Genomic DNA, 17,287 nt, shown 5'->3' with positions numbered 1-17,287 from the left:
GAGAGAGCAACAAAGAGAGAGACAGTGTTGAGAGAGAAAGTGTGGTGAGAAAGAGGGGGGCAGGGGCGGGGGGTGAGAGGCAGAGAGAAAAAGAGATGGAGAGAGAGACCGAAAGACAGATAGAGGGAGAGAGGGGGGGAGAGAGAGAGAGGTCACACACACACACACACACACACACACACACACACACACACACACACACACACACACACACAAGCTGACAGAAGCTCGTGTGCAGCCAACTGTTCCTTGTCTGGCCTGGACTGGAGAAGATACAATTCGATCACTGGCCGCCGAGAGGGGGTATAAATAGAAACACAACACCAGCTGCCAGACTTATTGATAGAAGCACAACACTGGTTGCCAGACGTATTGATAGAAACACAACACTGGCTGTCAGGTTAATTGATGGAAACACAACACTGGCTGTCAGGTTAATCGATTGAAACACAACACTGTCAGGTTTATTGATAGAAACACAACACTGTCTGGTTTATTGATAGAAACACAACACTGTCTGGTTTATTGATAGAAACACAATATTGTTAGGGTTATTGATAGAAACACAACACTGTCAGGTTTATTGATAGAAACACAACACTGTCAGGGTTATTGATAGAAACACAACACTGTCTGGTTTATTGATAGAAACACAACATTGTCAGGGTTATTGATAGAAACACAACACTGTCAGGGTTATTGATAGAAACACAACACTGTCTGGTTTATTGATAGAAACACAACACTGTCTGGGTTATTGATAGAAACACAACACTGTCTGGTTTATTGATAGAAACACAACATTGTCTGGTTTATTGATAGAAACACAACACTGTCTGGTTTATTGATAGAAACACAACACTGTCAGGGTTATTGATAGAAACACAACACTGTCAGGGTTATTGATAGAAACACAACACTGTCTGGTTTATTGATAGAAACACAACACTGTCAGGTTTATTGATAGAAACACAACACTGTCAGGGTTATTGATAGAAACACAATATTGTTAGGGTTATTGATAGAAACACAACACTGTCAGGGTTATTGATAGAAACACAACATTGTTAGGGTTATTGATAGAAACACAACACTGTCAGGGTTATTGATAGAAACACAACACTGTCAGGGTTATTGATAGAAACACAACACTGTCTGGTTTATTGATAGAAACACAACACTGTCTGGTTTATTGATAGAAACACAACACTGTCTGGTTTATTGATAGAAACACAATATTGTTAGGGTTATTGATAGAAACACAACACTGTCTGGTTTATTGATAGAAACACAACACTGTCTGGTTTATTGATAGAAACACAACACTGTCTGGTTTATTGATAGAAACACAGCACTGTCTGGTTTATTGATAGAAACACAGCACTGTCTGGTTTATTGATAGAAACACAGCACTGTCTGGTTAATTGATAGAAATACAACACTGTTATGGTTTTTGATAGAAACACAACACTGGTTTAGTGATAGAAACACAACACTGTCAGGTTTATTGATAGAAACACAACACTGTCAGGTTTATTGATAGAAACACAACACTGTCAGGTTTATTGATAGGAACACAACACTGTCTGGTTTAATGATGGAAACACAACACTGGCTGCCAGGGTTATTGATAGAAACACAACACTGGTTTATTGATAGAAACACAACACTGTCAGGTTTATTGATAGAAACACCACATTGAATGTCAATTTGTATTCAAAGAAGCACCACTGCACATGTATGGAAGAGCAAAAGGCATGGAATGGACATTAAACTTGACATATTTAAACCCTACCCAATAACAGAAATCCTTCACCGACAAATTAACAGAATCAAAGAAATCGTAATAACATTGACAAGCATTTGGTTCAGACTGTACAGAAAGTTTGATGAATATGATGCAAAACAGTACATTAGGAGACACAAAATTAATTGTTAAAGTATTTAAAGGAAGACTTACTTGGTGATGAGAAAAAAAGTGTGTGGTTAAGAGATACCGATAAAGATAACGGTAGTTTATTCAATAAGGCCATGGCTCCAGTTGAAGGGGTGATCACATACTTTGTATAAAAAAATTTACATAAGGACATAATCTTCATACAGCCTTACACAAACAAAAGTGTGATCTGTTTAGCCAATCATGGAACTACGTCTTTTAATGACTTGTACATAAATATGGCGAGATTCGACATAACGTTATCATTTATTGAATACAGAAGTAATACAAGTCTGTTTAACAGAGAGAAAGAGAGAGAGGGGGGGGAGGGGGGTGGGCGGAGAGACAGACAGACAGACAGACAGGCAGGCAGACAAACAGACAGATAGATCCTATCCCCTGCCTCCACAGACAGACAGACAAACAGACACACCCATCCCCCACCTTGTGCCGTATCCATAGCATCCAGTGACCAAAATCCAGGTCAAAACGATCGATCCTGTGTTATAAGCCAGACAGTCCAAAGTGTGTATCCAATGGTTCCTTTCAGAAATATGCAGAGGTCAATGTGTGGGGGGATGGGTAGGGTGTCGAAGGCAGGCGCAGAGGCACAGACACATAATTATATGTACGCGTACGCACATGCACGCGCGCATGCACATACACACGCACACAGACACATGCACGCACACACACAAGCACATACCCACGTACATGAACAAAGCCAAGCACACCCACACAGACACAGACAGACACAGACACACGCACACACAGACAGACAGACAGACACACACACACACACACACACACACACACACACACACACACACACACACACAAATGTATCCAACGTGATGATGATGATGATGATCGATGACTGTTTGTTTCAGTTTGTGGCCCACCCCCAGTGCCAGGCGCAGATCGGGGAGCTGTGGTTCAGTGGTGTACCCTTCCTGAGGTACCTCAACCGCTTCCTGTACCTGATGCTGTCCATCCCCGTGGGCCTGGTGGTCTGCCCCATGCTCTCCATGCTGTACCTCATCGCCCCCTGGAGCAGGGTCAGTTTGCTTGTTTTTTGTGGGTTTTGTTGTTGTTGTTTTGTTTTAATATCTTACCAAAATAAACCATCTTACTCCTCCATCAAGTAGCGAAATTTGAACAGCTGTGTGACGGGCGCAATAGCCGAGTGGTTAAAGCGTTGGACTGTCAATCTGAGGGTCCCGGGTTCGAATCACGGTAACGGCGCCTGGTGGGTAAAGGGTAGAGATTTTTACGATCTCCCAGGTCAACATATGTGCAGACCTGCTAGTGCCTGAACCCCCTTCGTGTGTATATGCAAGCAGAAGATCAAATACTCACGTTAAAGATCCTGTAATCCATGTCAGCGTTCGGTGGGTTATGGAAACAAGAATATACCCAGCATGCACACCCCCGAAAACGGAGTATGGCTGCCTACATGGCGGGGTAAAAACGGTCATACACGTAAAAGCCCACTCGTGTGCATACGAGTGAACGCAGAAGAAGAAGAAGAAGAACAGCTGTGTTATACGCTCTCTGGGTCAGGTCAGGGGCATAGCTCTTGCTACTGGTACCATGTAACCCAGTACTACCTGCCGCAGGCCATTAAGGAGAAGCGTGAGCGAAGGAAGCAGGGCTCAACTTCTGGAGACGTTTTCCCTTGCAACACCTGTGGGACGTGCTGCGCATCCAGAATTGGCCTCTTCTCCCATATGAGGACACACACCGACAGATAAGCCTGCCTGCCTACTCATCCGTCGGACCGACGGGAGACTCCATCAATGGTTATACGCTCTGTGAGGCAAGGGAAACACTGCGTTGACACGACCTCCGCTCCCATTGGGTGCCACAGAGAGCGCAGACAAAACACGTCCTCTCGGCCTGGCTATATCTGACCGATTCCCTTTTAGAAACATTTTAATCACTTTTTTTTTTACATCATGATAGACACAAATGGATATCTTTAACATCACAACAGACACACAGAGATATCTTTAACATCACAACAGACACACAGAGATATCTTTAACATCACAACAGACACACAGAGATATCTTTAACATCACAACAGACACACAGAGATATCTTTAACATCACAACAGACACACAGAGATATCTTTAACATCACAACAGACACACAGAGATATCTTTAACATCACAACAGACACACAGAGATATCTTTAACATAGTAACAGACACACAGAGATATCTTAACATCACAACAGACACAGAGATATATCTTTAACATCACAACAGAAACACAGAGATCTCTTTAACACCACAGCAGACACACAGAGATATCTTAACATCACAACAGACATACACAGATATATTTAACATCACAACGGACACAAAGAGATATCTTAACATCACAACAGACACACAGAAATATTTTTAACATCACAACAGACACTCAGAGATATCTTTGTGACAGAGCGAGTTTCGAATGCCTGTGGCCAGAGGAAGAACGAAATTTTTGTTTGTACATTTCGAATACCTGTATGAATGTGAAAATGTTTTGCACGTGGTAAGTGTGGGTGAATCGTGAGCTGTGCATGTTCATGAGTGTGTGTGCGTATATGTATGTGCTGTAGTGTCAGTCTGAATGCATCAGAGCTCGGGTGATGTGATGTGGTCTGTGTGCCTTGAATGTTCCGAACATCAGGTGGGAAAATTTATTTTATTGTTTATTCGAAATGTAACTAATGATTGAATAGTTTGTGAATATGGTAGTTTTTGCTGTTAGTTTTGAAATGTTTACTATTTGATAAATCAATACTTTTTTGTGTATTTGTGTAATTTATAAGACGTGACTCATGAATGAATATTGTATTGTTAATTGGAACATTGTATGAATGCATGAGTGGTGTGAAAGGATAACAAATATAATAAAATAAAATAAGGGAACATTGAGAATTAGCTAGAAGGAATAATTCAAATGGAGTGTGCCGAGAGCTAAGAACTGAAAAAAGTGTTGTCAGGGCTCCATGTGACTGGCCACGGAGTGGAGGGACCTTGAACTGGAATGTTCACTGAGGAGGTGCCCGAATTTTCCCACGAGTAAGTGGGGTGGACACTACTGTGAGTAGGCTGCTGTCCAGCCCAGGACTGAGGCGATCCTGGGACTGGATCATCAGGTTTTTCCAAAGAAATTTGACTTGTGATAGTCAAGACATTTGCTCCTTTAACAACACAACAGACACACAGAGATATCTTAACATCACAACAGACAGAGATATCTTACCAGTACTGAAAAGAATGAAGAAAGACGAGAACCCAGGTTTAATCCTAAATCGTTGTTATTGAAGATAAACTGAACGAATTAAAACAATCAATACAAAAGACCGGTTGCTGGCAAGAGCGGAAAACGAATATATACACATGTACACGTTCATACATTCATATACATAATTGTACATACGTGTATCTCTTTATGTGTATGTGTATATCTTAGAGGGAGAAGGAGAGAGAGAGAAACGAAACGAAACGAAATTTTATTTTACCAGGGTAATGAGATAAGCAAAACGTATGCTTTTTTCACCCAGCCCTGCGGAGAGAGAGAGAGAGAGAGAGAGGGAGAGAGACAGACAGACAGACAGACAGACAGAGGGAGAAAGAGCGGTTGAGAAGGCGAAACGGAACAAAGAGTCCAACTCTCAAGAGGCCATTGAAGTTGGTGACGTGATCAAAGAGTAGGTGAAACGGGATTAGGCGCATTGGACCGGCACCGTCCATTCCATGATGTCTGTCCGCTTCTGTCTTTCCCGTCTTTTTCTTCCCCTGAACTGTTTCTTGGATCGGGTACATGCCCTGGTTACTTCCTCTCAACTGTTTGTTCCCTGGAGGATGGTCTTCAAAGAGGATACATGCCTAGGTTACTCCCTCCATGTGGATGGTCTTCAAAGAGGATACATGCCTAGGTTACTTCCCCCATGTGGATGGTCTTCAAAGAGGATACATGCCTAGGTTACTTCCCCCATGTGGATGGTCTTCAAAGAGGATACATGCCTAGGTTACTTCCCCCATGTGGATGGTCTTCAAAGAGGATACATGCCTAGGTTACTCCCTCTTGTGGATGGTCTTCAAAGAGGATACAGGCCTAGGTTACTTCCACCATGTGGGTGGTCTTCAAAGAGGATACATGCCTAGGTTACTTCCTCTTGTGGATGGTCTTCAAAGAGGATATATGCCCTGGTTACTTCCCCATGTGGGTGGTCTTCAAAGAGGATATATGCCCTGGTTACTCCCCCATGTGGATGGTCTTCAAAGAGGATATATGCCCTGGTTACTCCCCCCATGTGGATGGTCTTCAAAGAGGATACATGCCCAGGTTACTTCCTCTTGTGGATGGTCTTCAAAGAGGATACATGCCCTGGTTACTTCCTCTTGTGGATGGTCTTCAAGGAGGATACATGCCTAGGTTACTTCCCCCATGTGGATGGTCTTCAAAGAGGATACATGCCTAGGTTACTCCCCACATGTGGGTGGTCTTCAAAGAGGATACATGCCTAGGTTACTCCCCCATGTGGGTGGTCTTCAAAGAGGATACATGCCTAGGTTACTTCCCCTGAACTGTTCCGTGGATGAATTTTTGGAGATGAAACACCCTGGTTATTTCCCCTGATCTGTTTCCTGGATGAAGGTCTTTGAGAGGATACATGCTATGGGTACGTCCCCTGATCTATTCCCTGGAGGAAGGTCTTGCAGAGGATACAAGCCCTGGTTACTTCCATTGATCTGTTATCTGGAGGAAGGTATTGGAGAAGATATATGCCCTGGTTACTTCCCCTGAACTATTCCCTGGAGGAAGGTCTTGGAAGAGGATACATGCTATGATTGTTACTTTCCTTGATATTTTCCCTTGAGGAAGGTTTTGGAGAAGATACATGCCCTGGTTACTTCCCCTGAACTATTCCCTGGAGGAAGGTCTTGGAAGAGGATACATGCTATGATTGTTACTTTCCTTGATATTTTCCCTTGAGGAAGGTTTTGGAGAAGATACATGCCCTGGTTACTTCCCGTAAACTGTTCCCCGGAGGAATGTTTCGGAGCGAATACATGCTATGGTTAATTCCCTTGAATTGTTTCTTTGGGGATGGTTTTGGAGAGGACACGTGTCCTAGCTTCGTGGCCATACCACTACAATTTCCTCTTTTTCACTTTTCTTTTTCTGCACTTTCAGGTGGGCAAGGTGGTGAACACACCTCTGATGAAGTTCCTGAGCTACACCTGCTCCTACCTCACCTTCCTCGTCGTCATCATCGTCTCCAAGCTCTACCTTCGCTTCGCCTTCAACAGCTTCGTGTGTGACGACCCTCCGAGATACGCCTACACCATCATCACCATCATCCTCATGTGGATCGTCGGTGAGTGGGGAGGGGGTGGTGTATTGGAGTTGCCTTGGGGATGGATTGGATTGGGTTGGGTTAAGTTTGGTTGGGGTTGGGTGGGGTTAAATTTGGTTGGGTTGGATTAAATTTGGGTTGGAAATGGGGTTGGGTTGGGATCGAATGGGGGATGGGTTCGAATTGGATTAGGGTTCGAATGGGGGGATGGGTTGGATTGGGGTTGGGTTAAGTTGGGTTGGGTTGGAGTTGGGTTGGTTGTGTGGGTTAGGTTAAGCCGGGAGGGGTTGGGTTAAATTTAGTTGGGTTGGGTTGGATCGGAGCTGAGCTGGGATGGGGGTTGGGTTGGAATTGGTTCGGAGTGGGTTTGGTTGGGTTGGATTGCATATTTCCTGGTTGCCGTCATCCTTATATGTATCGTTGGTTACTATGTATTTTCATGTAGAGGGGTTGGGGTTGTTGGGGTGGGTATGTGATCGTTGTCATCGGCTTCAAGTGGATTGCAGATTAGTGGGTGTTTCACTGTGTTTGGGTTGGGTTGGGTTGGGCTGGGGTTTTGTCGGGTTGGGATGGGAACTTATTGGTTGAGTTCGGTTGGGTTGTGCTGGATTGGGTTGGATTGGGCTATTTTTGGTTTTTGTTGAATTTAGGGTCGGGATTGTTTAGCACACACCACACCAAACAACACGACACAACACGACACAACACAACACAACACAACACAACCCCACAAAGCCACACCATACAACACACACTTACACCACACAGCACAACACACTACACAACTCAACACACCCCACAAAACCACACTATACAACACACACACACACACACACACACACACACACACACACACACACACACACACACACACACACACACCACCCTCCCACATCCACAACCTCCACCCCACCCCAGTTGATAGCAACTTGGCCACCAATACAAAGACAACCAGACGAGGAAGCCCCAGAAAGCTGACCCCTGACCATCAGCGCTGACACTCAGTAGGAGCTGTGAAAGGCGAGAACATGTATAATTGATGCATCAAGGGCTCCACCCGTACCCCGCCATCAGCAGGAAGACCACACAGTGCAGGGACAGCACAGGACTCCAGGGTGACCTTTATTGTCCCTCTGTCCTCCTGGGACTGGGAGTGGTCATAGCGGTGATGGAGGGTGGGGGAGTTTCGGGGGTGGGGGTGGGGGTCAGAAATGTCACGGTGCTTGGGAGGATTGCCTGTCTGTCTGTCTGTCTCTGTCTCTCTGTGTGTGTGTCTCTCTCTCACTGTCTGTCTGTCTCTGTCTCTGTCTCTCTCTTTCTCTGTGTCTTTGTCTCTGTCACAAATACACACGCACATGCACACGCACGTACAAATAGACACACACACACATATATATATACACACACGTACACTTACACACACCCACACCCACACCCACACCCACACCCACACACACACACACACACACACACACACACACACACACACACACACAGAGTCACACACAAACACATACACACACACACACACACACACACACACACACACACACACACACACACACACAGTCACACAAACACACACACAGTCACACAAACACACACACACACACACACACACACACACACACACACACACACACACACACACACCACCGGTCAGTGACGAAGAATGACCAGAAAGACCGTCACGATCCTGAAGTCACATAAGGGGACCGGAGATTTTAATCCTCCTTCCACTAGACTTTGTGTGGTGATCTGGGTGCTAGTATTTTGGATACGTCAATAAACCGAGGCCCTGCATGCTGCATGCATTAAGCACACATTCAAGAACCCGCGACAACAAAAGATTGTCCATATCAAAATTTTGTAGATCAATTCAATTTGATGGTAAAAACGATTACACAGGACAAAAGCAAAATGTATCGGTGGCGTGGCAGCACGCTATCCCCTGGGAAAGCGGTCCGACTTTGACAAAGCGAAATATGTTGTGACAAACGTAATGCAATGCAACACAACTGACGATCCTCTGGGGACAAGATCTTCCGGTCAGCGGATCAAGCGCCGCTAGACACGCGACGCTTTCTGGACCGACTCTCATCTGTCACTGGTTGACCTCGCGACCGGAGGCTGATGGATTATTTTCAAACTGACTTTGAGCGCTGCTTACATTCTGCAGTCTGAACTTTAGGAGAAAGAAGAAAAAGACTGTCGAGAAATGACATTCTCTCTCTCTCTCTCTCTCTCTCTCTCTCTCTCTCTCTCTCTCTCTCTCTCTCTCTCTCTCATTATATACCCCCCCGCACCCCCCCCACACACACACCACACACCACAGACACAGACACAGACACACACACACACAGACACACACACAGACACACACAGACACAGACACACACAGACACACACACAGACACACACACACACACACACACACACACACACACACACACACACACACACACACACACACACACACACACACACACACACACACCAAACACCTTCACTGTGTTACAGGTCTGATCTGGGAGGAGGTGAAGCAGATCTGGCAGGCAGGGGCCAAGGATTACTTCAACTCCCTGTGGAACGTCATCGACTCCGTCATGCTCAGCCTCCTGCTGGCCGCCTTCGTGCTGGAGCTCGTCACCCCCATCCGCATCAACCGCGTCATCCGGGTCCCCCACACCTCGCCCTACAACGTCACTTCCGGCGCGAGCTACGCGGCGTCCTTGCGAGCGGCCACCGTGGACGACATGTGTCGGATCCTGGCCTACAAGACCACGGCCCACGCGGGCTACTGCGACAGGGATGGCATGAGAACCTCCCATGGTGAGGCATCTCTCTCGATCTCGACCTGTGTGTTCTGTTTGCCTTTCATCCCGGGGCTGTGTGTCTGGTCTTTCGTCTCTCATCTTGGGTCTGTTACTTACTTATATAACTGAGGTTTTGTTGTTGTTGTTGTCGTTGTTGCTATTGTTGTTGTCGTTGTTGTTGTCAGTATTATCATTAGTATTAATACCATCATTATAATCATCATCAACATCATCATCATCATCAGTAGTAGCACTGGTAACAGTTGTCATAGTAGTATCAACATCATCATCATCATCATCATCATCATTAGTATTACTACTACTACTACTACTACTACTACTACTACTACTACTACTACTACTACTACTACTACTACTACTACTACCACCACCACCACCACCACCACCACCAGCACCACTTCTACCACTACTGCCACCACTACTACTACCACTTTGTTGTTGTTGTTGTTGTTGTTATTTATGTACATCGTCATTATCATGATACGTGACAGTGACGTGGAGCCCAGGCTGGGTGCCGGACCCAGAGCTGCTGTCCGACGTGCTGTTCACCCTGGGTACCATCCCGGTTCTCCTTCATCATCATTGATATCTTCATCATTGTTATCATCATTGTTATCACAGTGACGTGGAGCCCAGGCTGGGTGCCGGACCCTGAGCTGCTTTCCGACGTGCTGTTCACCCTGGGCACCATCCTGTCCATCTCCCGGTTCTCCTTCATCATCATTGATATCTTCATCATTGTTATCATCATTGTTATCACAGTGACGTGGAGCCCAGGCTGGGTGCCGGACCCAGAGCTGCTGTCCGACGTGCTGTTCACCCTGGGCACCATCCTGTCCATCTCCCGGTTCTCCTTCATCATGCCCGCCAACGAGGCGCTTGGCACCATGCTGGTCTCCTTCCGCCGCACCATCGCCGACCTCTTCAAGATCACCGGCATGTTCCTGCTCGTCCTTATGTGCTTCACCTGCGGCATCGCCACCCTGTACTCCCCCAACAAGTGTGACACCGGGCGGTTCGACAGGTGAGGAGCAACGTTGTTTTTTGGGTTTTTTTGTTTTTTCTTTTTTTTAGTCAGTTAATTTGTTAGTTGGTTAGTTTGTTTGTTAGTCAGTTGTTTACCATTCCTTCCTTCCCCTCCTTCCTTCCTTCATACATTCATTCATTCATTCGTTCGTTCATTCATTCGTTTGTTCATTCATTTATTCATTCATTCAGTATGTATAATAATATATCAATGTTGACGTTCACTCCTGGCGATGCAGTTTCTCCGACACCCTCTTCACCCTCACCTTTTCCGTCTTCGGTATGGGGGCGGTGGACGCCCCCGCGCTGACGACAGACGGGCCGGTGACGTCACTGACCAACAACCCGCACCGTGCATTGGCCGTGGAGACGGTGGGCTACTACCTGTACGGCATCTATGTCTTCGCCTCCATGATCGTCCTGCTGAATCTGTTGATTGCCGTCATGTCCAACACCTTCAATGAAGTGCAGGTCAGTGTGGTGTGGTGTGGTGTGGTGTTGTATAGTGTGGTGTAGTGCTGTGGTGTGGTGTGGGTTGGTGGGTTGTGGTGTGGTGTGGTGTGGTGCGGGGTGGTGTGGGGTGGTGTGGTGTGGTGTGGTGCGGAGTGGTGTGGGGTGGTGTGGGATGGTATAGTGTTGTGTAGTGTTATGGTGTGGTGAGGTGTAGTGTTTGTGTAGTGTTGTGTAGTGGTGTGGTGTGGTGTGGTGTGGTGTGGTGCGGTGCGGTGTGGGGTGGTGTGGGGTGTTGTGGGGTGTTGTGGGGTAGTGTTGTGGGGTAGTGTTGTGTAGGGTTATGGTGTGGTGTGGTGCGGGGTGGTGTGGGATAGGTTAGTGTGGTGTAGTGCTATGTAGTATTTTGGTGTGGTGTGGTGCTGCGTCGTGCTGCATTATGTAGTGGAGTGGAGTGGTGTTGTGTTGTGTTGTGTAGCGTGGTGCTGCGTTGTGTAGTGTTTTGGTGTGGTGTGGTGTGGTGTTGTGTAGTGTTTTGGTGTGGTGTGGTGTGGTGTTGTGTTGTGTAGTGTTTTGGTGTGGTGTGGTGTGGTGTTGTGTAGTGTTTTGGTGTGGTGTGGTGTGGTGTTGTGTAGTGTTTTGGTGTGGTGTGGTGTGGTGTTGTGTAGTGTTTTGGTGTGGTGTGGTGTGGTGCTGCGTTGTGTTGCATTATGCAGTGCAGTGGCGTTGTGACTCGTAACATTATGCAGATGGGAAATTGACGCCTTCAGAACAAAATGTACTATGTTTATAATATACCTATGCGGACAGAAAAGTACAAATTCGCATATTCGTTCTTGAGTTAAGATAAATGATGCATTAGCTTGTGGGAATCACTGGCTTGACAACTTGTCTGTTTGTCTCTCTCTCTCTCTCTCTCTCTCTCTCTCTCTCTCTCTCCCTCCCCCTTCTCTCTCTCTCTCTCCTTCCCTTCCTCTTTCTCTCTCTCTCTCTTGCTCCGTTTGTCTGTTTCTTTTTATGTCTCTTTTTGTCTTTGTTGTTGACAGGTCTTTGTTATCGGCATGTCTCTCTGTCTGTCATTGTCTGTCCGTGTCTCTCTATGTCCCTCTCTCTCTCTCCCTTTCTCACCCACACATGCTCTTTCTCTCTCTCTCTCTCTCTCCCTCTCTCCCTCTCTCTCTCTCTCTCTTTCTCACCCACACATGCTCTCTCTCTCTCTCCCTCTCTCCCTCTCTCTCTCTTTCTCACCCACACATGCTCTCTCTCATGCTCTCTCTCTCCCTCTCTCTCTCTGTGTGTGTGTGTGTGTGTGTGTGTGTGTGTGTGTGTGTGTGTGTGTGTGTGTGTGTGTGTGTGTGTGTGTGTGTGTGTGTGTGTGACTGAAACCTGATTGAATTACACAGGAAATGAGCCCCCAGTGGTAGCCGTCAGTCGGCTTTGCCCAGGAAGGCAGCCTGTTGTGCAAATGACTCCCATGTTTCTGAAGCTTGGTCTCCGACCGAGAATATGTGCTACAAGTATCCGTGTCATCATCTTAAGCAGAATTTGATCATAGAGCTTGGTCTCCGACCGAGGACAGGCGCTATAAGTATCCATATCATCGTCATAAGCAGAACTTGATCATAGAGCTTGGTCTCCGACCGAGAACAGACGCTATAAGTATCCATATCATCATCATAAGCAGAACTTGACCACCTCACAATGGTCACCTTGCAGGACGAGCGTGACGTCGAGTGGAAGTTCGCCCGCACGGAGCTGTGGATGACGTTTATCGAGCCCGGGACACCCGTGCCGCCCCCCTTCAACGTGATCCCCAGCCCCCGCAACCTGTGGAGGGCCATCCTGTGGCTGTGCCGCCGCTCCGACCTCAAGCACTTCCTGCCCCACGAGGGGAAGGAGGTCAAGTATGCCGCCGTGCAGGTGAGAGGGTGGGTGTGTGGGGATGGGGGGGGGGGGAAGAGGGAGAGTGGATGTGTTAAAGAGTGGCAGGAGGAGTGAGATCAAGTGTGCTGCTATGCAGGTGAGAGGGTGTGGGTGGGGAGGGTGGTGGTGGTAGGGGGGTAAATGGATGTGTGAGAGTGGAGTAGGGAGTAGGTGAGTTAGAGGGTGGGTGGGGGCGGGGCGGGGCGGAGGGCAATTTTGACCCCCGTGCAGGTAAGAGGGTGTGTGTGTGGGGGGGGGGAAGTGGACGAGTTAGAGAGTGGGTGTGGGGAAGGGGGAGTGAGGGCAAATTTGCTTTAATACAGGTGAGATGGTCTGTGTGGGGTTGGAGGGGGGGGAGTGGAGGTGTGAGTTGTGTGAGTGTGGAGAAGGGTGTGGATGAGTTAGAGCGGGTAGGGGGAAGAGGTGAAGGCACGTTTGCCTCCGTGCAGGTGAGAGAGCGTGTGTGTGGGATGGTGGATGTGTGCGGGTGGGGGTAAGGGAGTGGATGAGTTAGAGTGGGTGGGTGGTTGTGGGGGGGGGGGGTAGGGGGGATAACCACTGTCTACCCGCGGCGCCATTTTGTCATCAGGTTGAAAGGGACCCTGTCAACCACGCGACTGAATCTGGCATCTCCTTTTGTCTTGATTTCCTTTGTGTGTTTTTGTCTGTCTCTGTTGTCCCTATGTCTGTCTCTCTCTATATATCGCTGTCTCCCGCTGTCTCTTTGTCTCTCTCTGCCTCTCTCTGTGTGTTTGCGCGCGCGCGTGCGTGCGTGCGTGTATGTGTGCACAATGCGTAAAGATGTTTGCGATGCATTATTCACAATAAAACTCTTTGGCGGCTACGAGGTAACATCCCCTAAGGTTCAAAATGCCCGCTGCCATCCACGTAGGTCTATGATTGACAGTGTCATTGATGTCGGACGTGTGTGTGTGTGTGTGTGTGTGTGTGTGTGCTAGATGTCTGGCAAGCAGCCAAGAACAAAATTAATGTTTACTGTGTGAACGACGCATGATTTTCATCTCTGTTCCATCTCTGTTCTCATTCCTGAAAAATCCCCACCCCCCTCCTCTACTTTTATTTTTCGTAAAGGTTGGCCAAAACCCTTTTCGGATTGTACGATGCATTTTCCACAGCTTTTTCGGTAGGCTTTGATAAGTGCACGCTGGGTCTGAAAGAAGGTTGTGTTTTAAACATGATTTTTTTCTTTCTTTTGTTTTCTTTCTTTTAATTGATAAAAGCCTGAAACACACACCACACGCGCGCATGCACACACGCACGCATGCACGCACGCACGCACGCACACACACACACACACACACACACACACACACACACACACACACACAGGACGTATGATCAACAGGATAAAGAGGGTCGTTTGTTCGTCGGTTTGTTTGTTTTTATCTGTGCGTGTTTGTTTTGTTTTTGTTTTCGTTCTTTTGTGTGTTTCTGAACGGTCAGAATAAAACAATCGTTTGTGTGTTTGGGATAAGAGATTAATTTAGACTGTATGAGCTTTCCAATGACTGGCTGATCTGGCTTGCACGTCTTTTCAGCTTGCCCAATATGGTCCTTTTCTCACCCTTACCCCTCTCCCCTTCTCCTCCTCCTTCTCCTCCTCCTCTCCTGCATCCTTTATTCCCAGTTTTCTTCCTCCCTTCTCTTCTCCCTCCTTCCCTCCCTCCCTCTCTCCCTGCCTGACTCCATTTGAACGTCTTCGTGGGTTTGTTTTTTTGTTTTTTTCTGCGTATCCCTCCCCCATCCCCAACCCAACCCTTCCCCCGTCCAAACCCAACCCTTCCTTCAATCCATCAGTCACTTCATTGTGACTGTCCTGGATTGGACTTGAATGTTTTATCATGTGTATACATTATATTTATGAAGTTCGTTTTTACCCAGCTGTTATATATTATGTACCGTTTGTGATGAGTTCGGAAGTGACTGTTTTAGAGATGTTCTTTTGTTTTTATTCGTTTCTAAAATGTTTGTTTGATTGACGATATCCAACAATAATATGTTTTCTGGCATTTCGTTGTTTTGACTTCGATTGCTTAATTTATTAATTGATTCATTCATTTATTTGTGCATTTATTTATTATCATTATTCAAGGCCTGGGATGTATGATTACATTTTTTTTTAAATTGACATCATGACATGATTCTTTTTAATTCGTATACTCGTTTCTTCATTTTTTTTTGTTTTTGTTTTTTTTTTTGTTTGTTTTTGTTTGTTTGTTGTTGTTGGGGGTTTTTTTTGTTTTTTTTGTTTTTGGTTTTTTGTTGTTGTTGTTGTTGTTTTTCAATATTGATTGATTTATCTATTAAATGTTTTTGATTTTTAGTTCTAATTTGTTATCTAATTGTTAATTTTTGTTTCCATGTTTTTTTTCTTTTTCGATGAATCAAAATTTGTTTTGGAACAATCATTTGCTGGTTTTGTGTCGTTCCTCAAATTATATTTACGATTTGGGTTTTTGGATTTTATGTTGGGGCATTTGGGGGGAAGCTTTATTTCAGGTTGTTTTATGTTTTGTTTTGTGTTTTGTTCTTCGCTGCCATATCCTATATGGAGATATTTACTTCTTTTTTTTTTTTTTTTTTTTTTTTTTTTTTTTTTTTGTTCTTTGCTGCCATATCCTATATGGAGATATTTACTTTTTTTTTTTTTTTTTTTTTGGTTTGGTTTGGTTTGTTCTTCGCTGCCATATCCTACAAGGAGATATTTATTCCTTCATACCCCGGCTTGCATTATTATCTGCCTTGCTTTATCAGACTGGAAGCATGGATTTCTCTGACCCCGAATCGCGCAGTGTGGCTTCCGTCTCCATTGATGGCAAACGCACGCGCCAGGTGGGCATTCAAACGACGTTCCTCGTCTCCATTGGTTCTTTTCTTTCATTCCTCGTCTTGATTGGTCCTTTCCTTTCTTTTCTTTTCTTTTCTTTTTGCCTGGTTGGTCCCGGAGTGTATGAATGATAAATTTCTTTTTTTATTTCTTATTTTTTTTATTTCTTAAGTTTGCCTGATCGTTCATGAGTGTATGACGACAAACCTTGTGTGTTGCTGGCTGGAGTGAGGAATTTCTTGTCTTTCTATCACTTCCTGTTTCCAGAATCCTAACTTCCGGGACTTACTTAAGTTAAATGGCATGTTTCGAAAGTTAGATAGCGCAGACACTTTTAAAAAAAATTTGTTTTAATATAGAGTAACCCATCTTTTTTTCTTTTTTCTTTTTAAGTGAAAGACTGGTAAATAATGTGAAATCCACTCACATTATGGAAACATTGTGGAATGTGAAAAGATACGTTTCGTTTATTTACAGTCTCTTCATCTAAGATAATGATATTAGACTGATATGAAACGATACTTATCCGACGCATATTGCAATTTTTGTGATAACTTTGTAATGTTCGTTACGGCTATTGACCTTGGCAGACATAAGGTTATGTTTGTTTGTTTGTTTGTGTTTTCGTATGTGTTTTTTGTTGTTGTTTGTTTGTTTGTTTTGTTGTTGTTGTTGTTATTGTTTGTTTTTTGTTTTGTTATTGTTCGTTTTTGTTTTGTTTTTGTTTTTTGTTTGGTTTTGTTTTTGTTTTGGTTTTGGTTTTTTTGGTTTTTTTAGGGGGGATAATGGGGTGGTGGTGGTTAGACTTGATGAGCCGAGACAGTCACGGGAGTAAAATTAATGCACTATACCGTTGTTGTTCTTGTTGGTTTTGTTGTTGGTGTTGTTGTTGGTGGTGGTGGTG

The 17,287-nt window shown here is 45.4% G+C and overlaps 1 protein-coding gene across 3 annotated transcripts in view; it reads left to right on the top strand.

Moving 5' to 3' along the window:
• Positions 1–17,287, top strand: part of LOC143287458 (short transient receptor potential channel 7-like) — a 108,226-nt gene that overhangs the window by 77,719 nt on the left and 13,220 nt on the right. For 2 of the 3 annotated variants that reach the window (XM_076595458.1, XM_076595459.1), the window contains exons 8-14: positions 2,827–2,994; positions 7,137–7,320; positions 9,820–10,131; positions 10,758–11,160; positions 11,402–11,633; positions 13,329–13,532; positions 16,311–16,388. In XM_076595458.1, the coding sequence (XP_076451573.1) occupies positions 2,827–2,994; positions 7,137–7,320; positions 9,820–10,131; positions 10,758–11,160; positions 11,402–11,633; positions 13,329–13,532; positions 16,311–16,388 (1,581 nt within the window). The remainder of the gene's footprint in view (positions 1–2,826; positions 2,995–7,136; positions 7,321–9,819; positions 10,132–10,757; positions 11,161–11,401; positions 11,634–13,328; positions 13,533–16,310; positions 16,389–17,287) is intronic. The other variant, XM_076595460.1, reaches the window with a different exon arrangement.

The sequence above is a fragment of the Babylonia areolata genome, chromosome 11 (genome assembly GCF_041734735.1).
Source record: "Babylonia areolata isolate BAREFJ2019XMU chromosome 11, ASM4173473v1, whole genome shotgun sequence".
NCBI lineage: Eukaryota > Metazoa > Mollusca > Gastropoda > Neogastropoda > Buccinidae > Babylonia > Babylonia areolata.
Note: the sequence above shows the minus strand (reverse complement) of the source record. Positions and strands in the feature narration are given on the sequence as shown.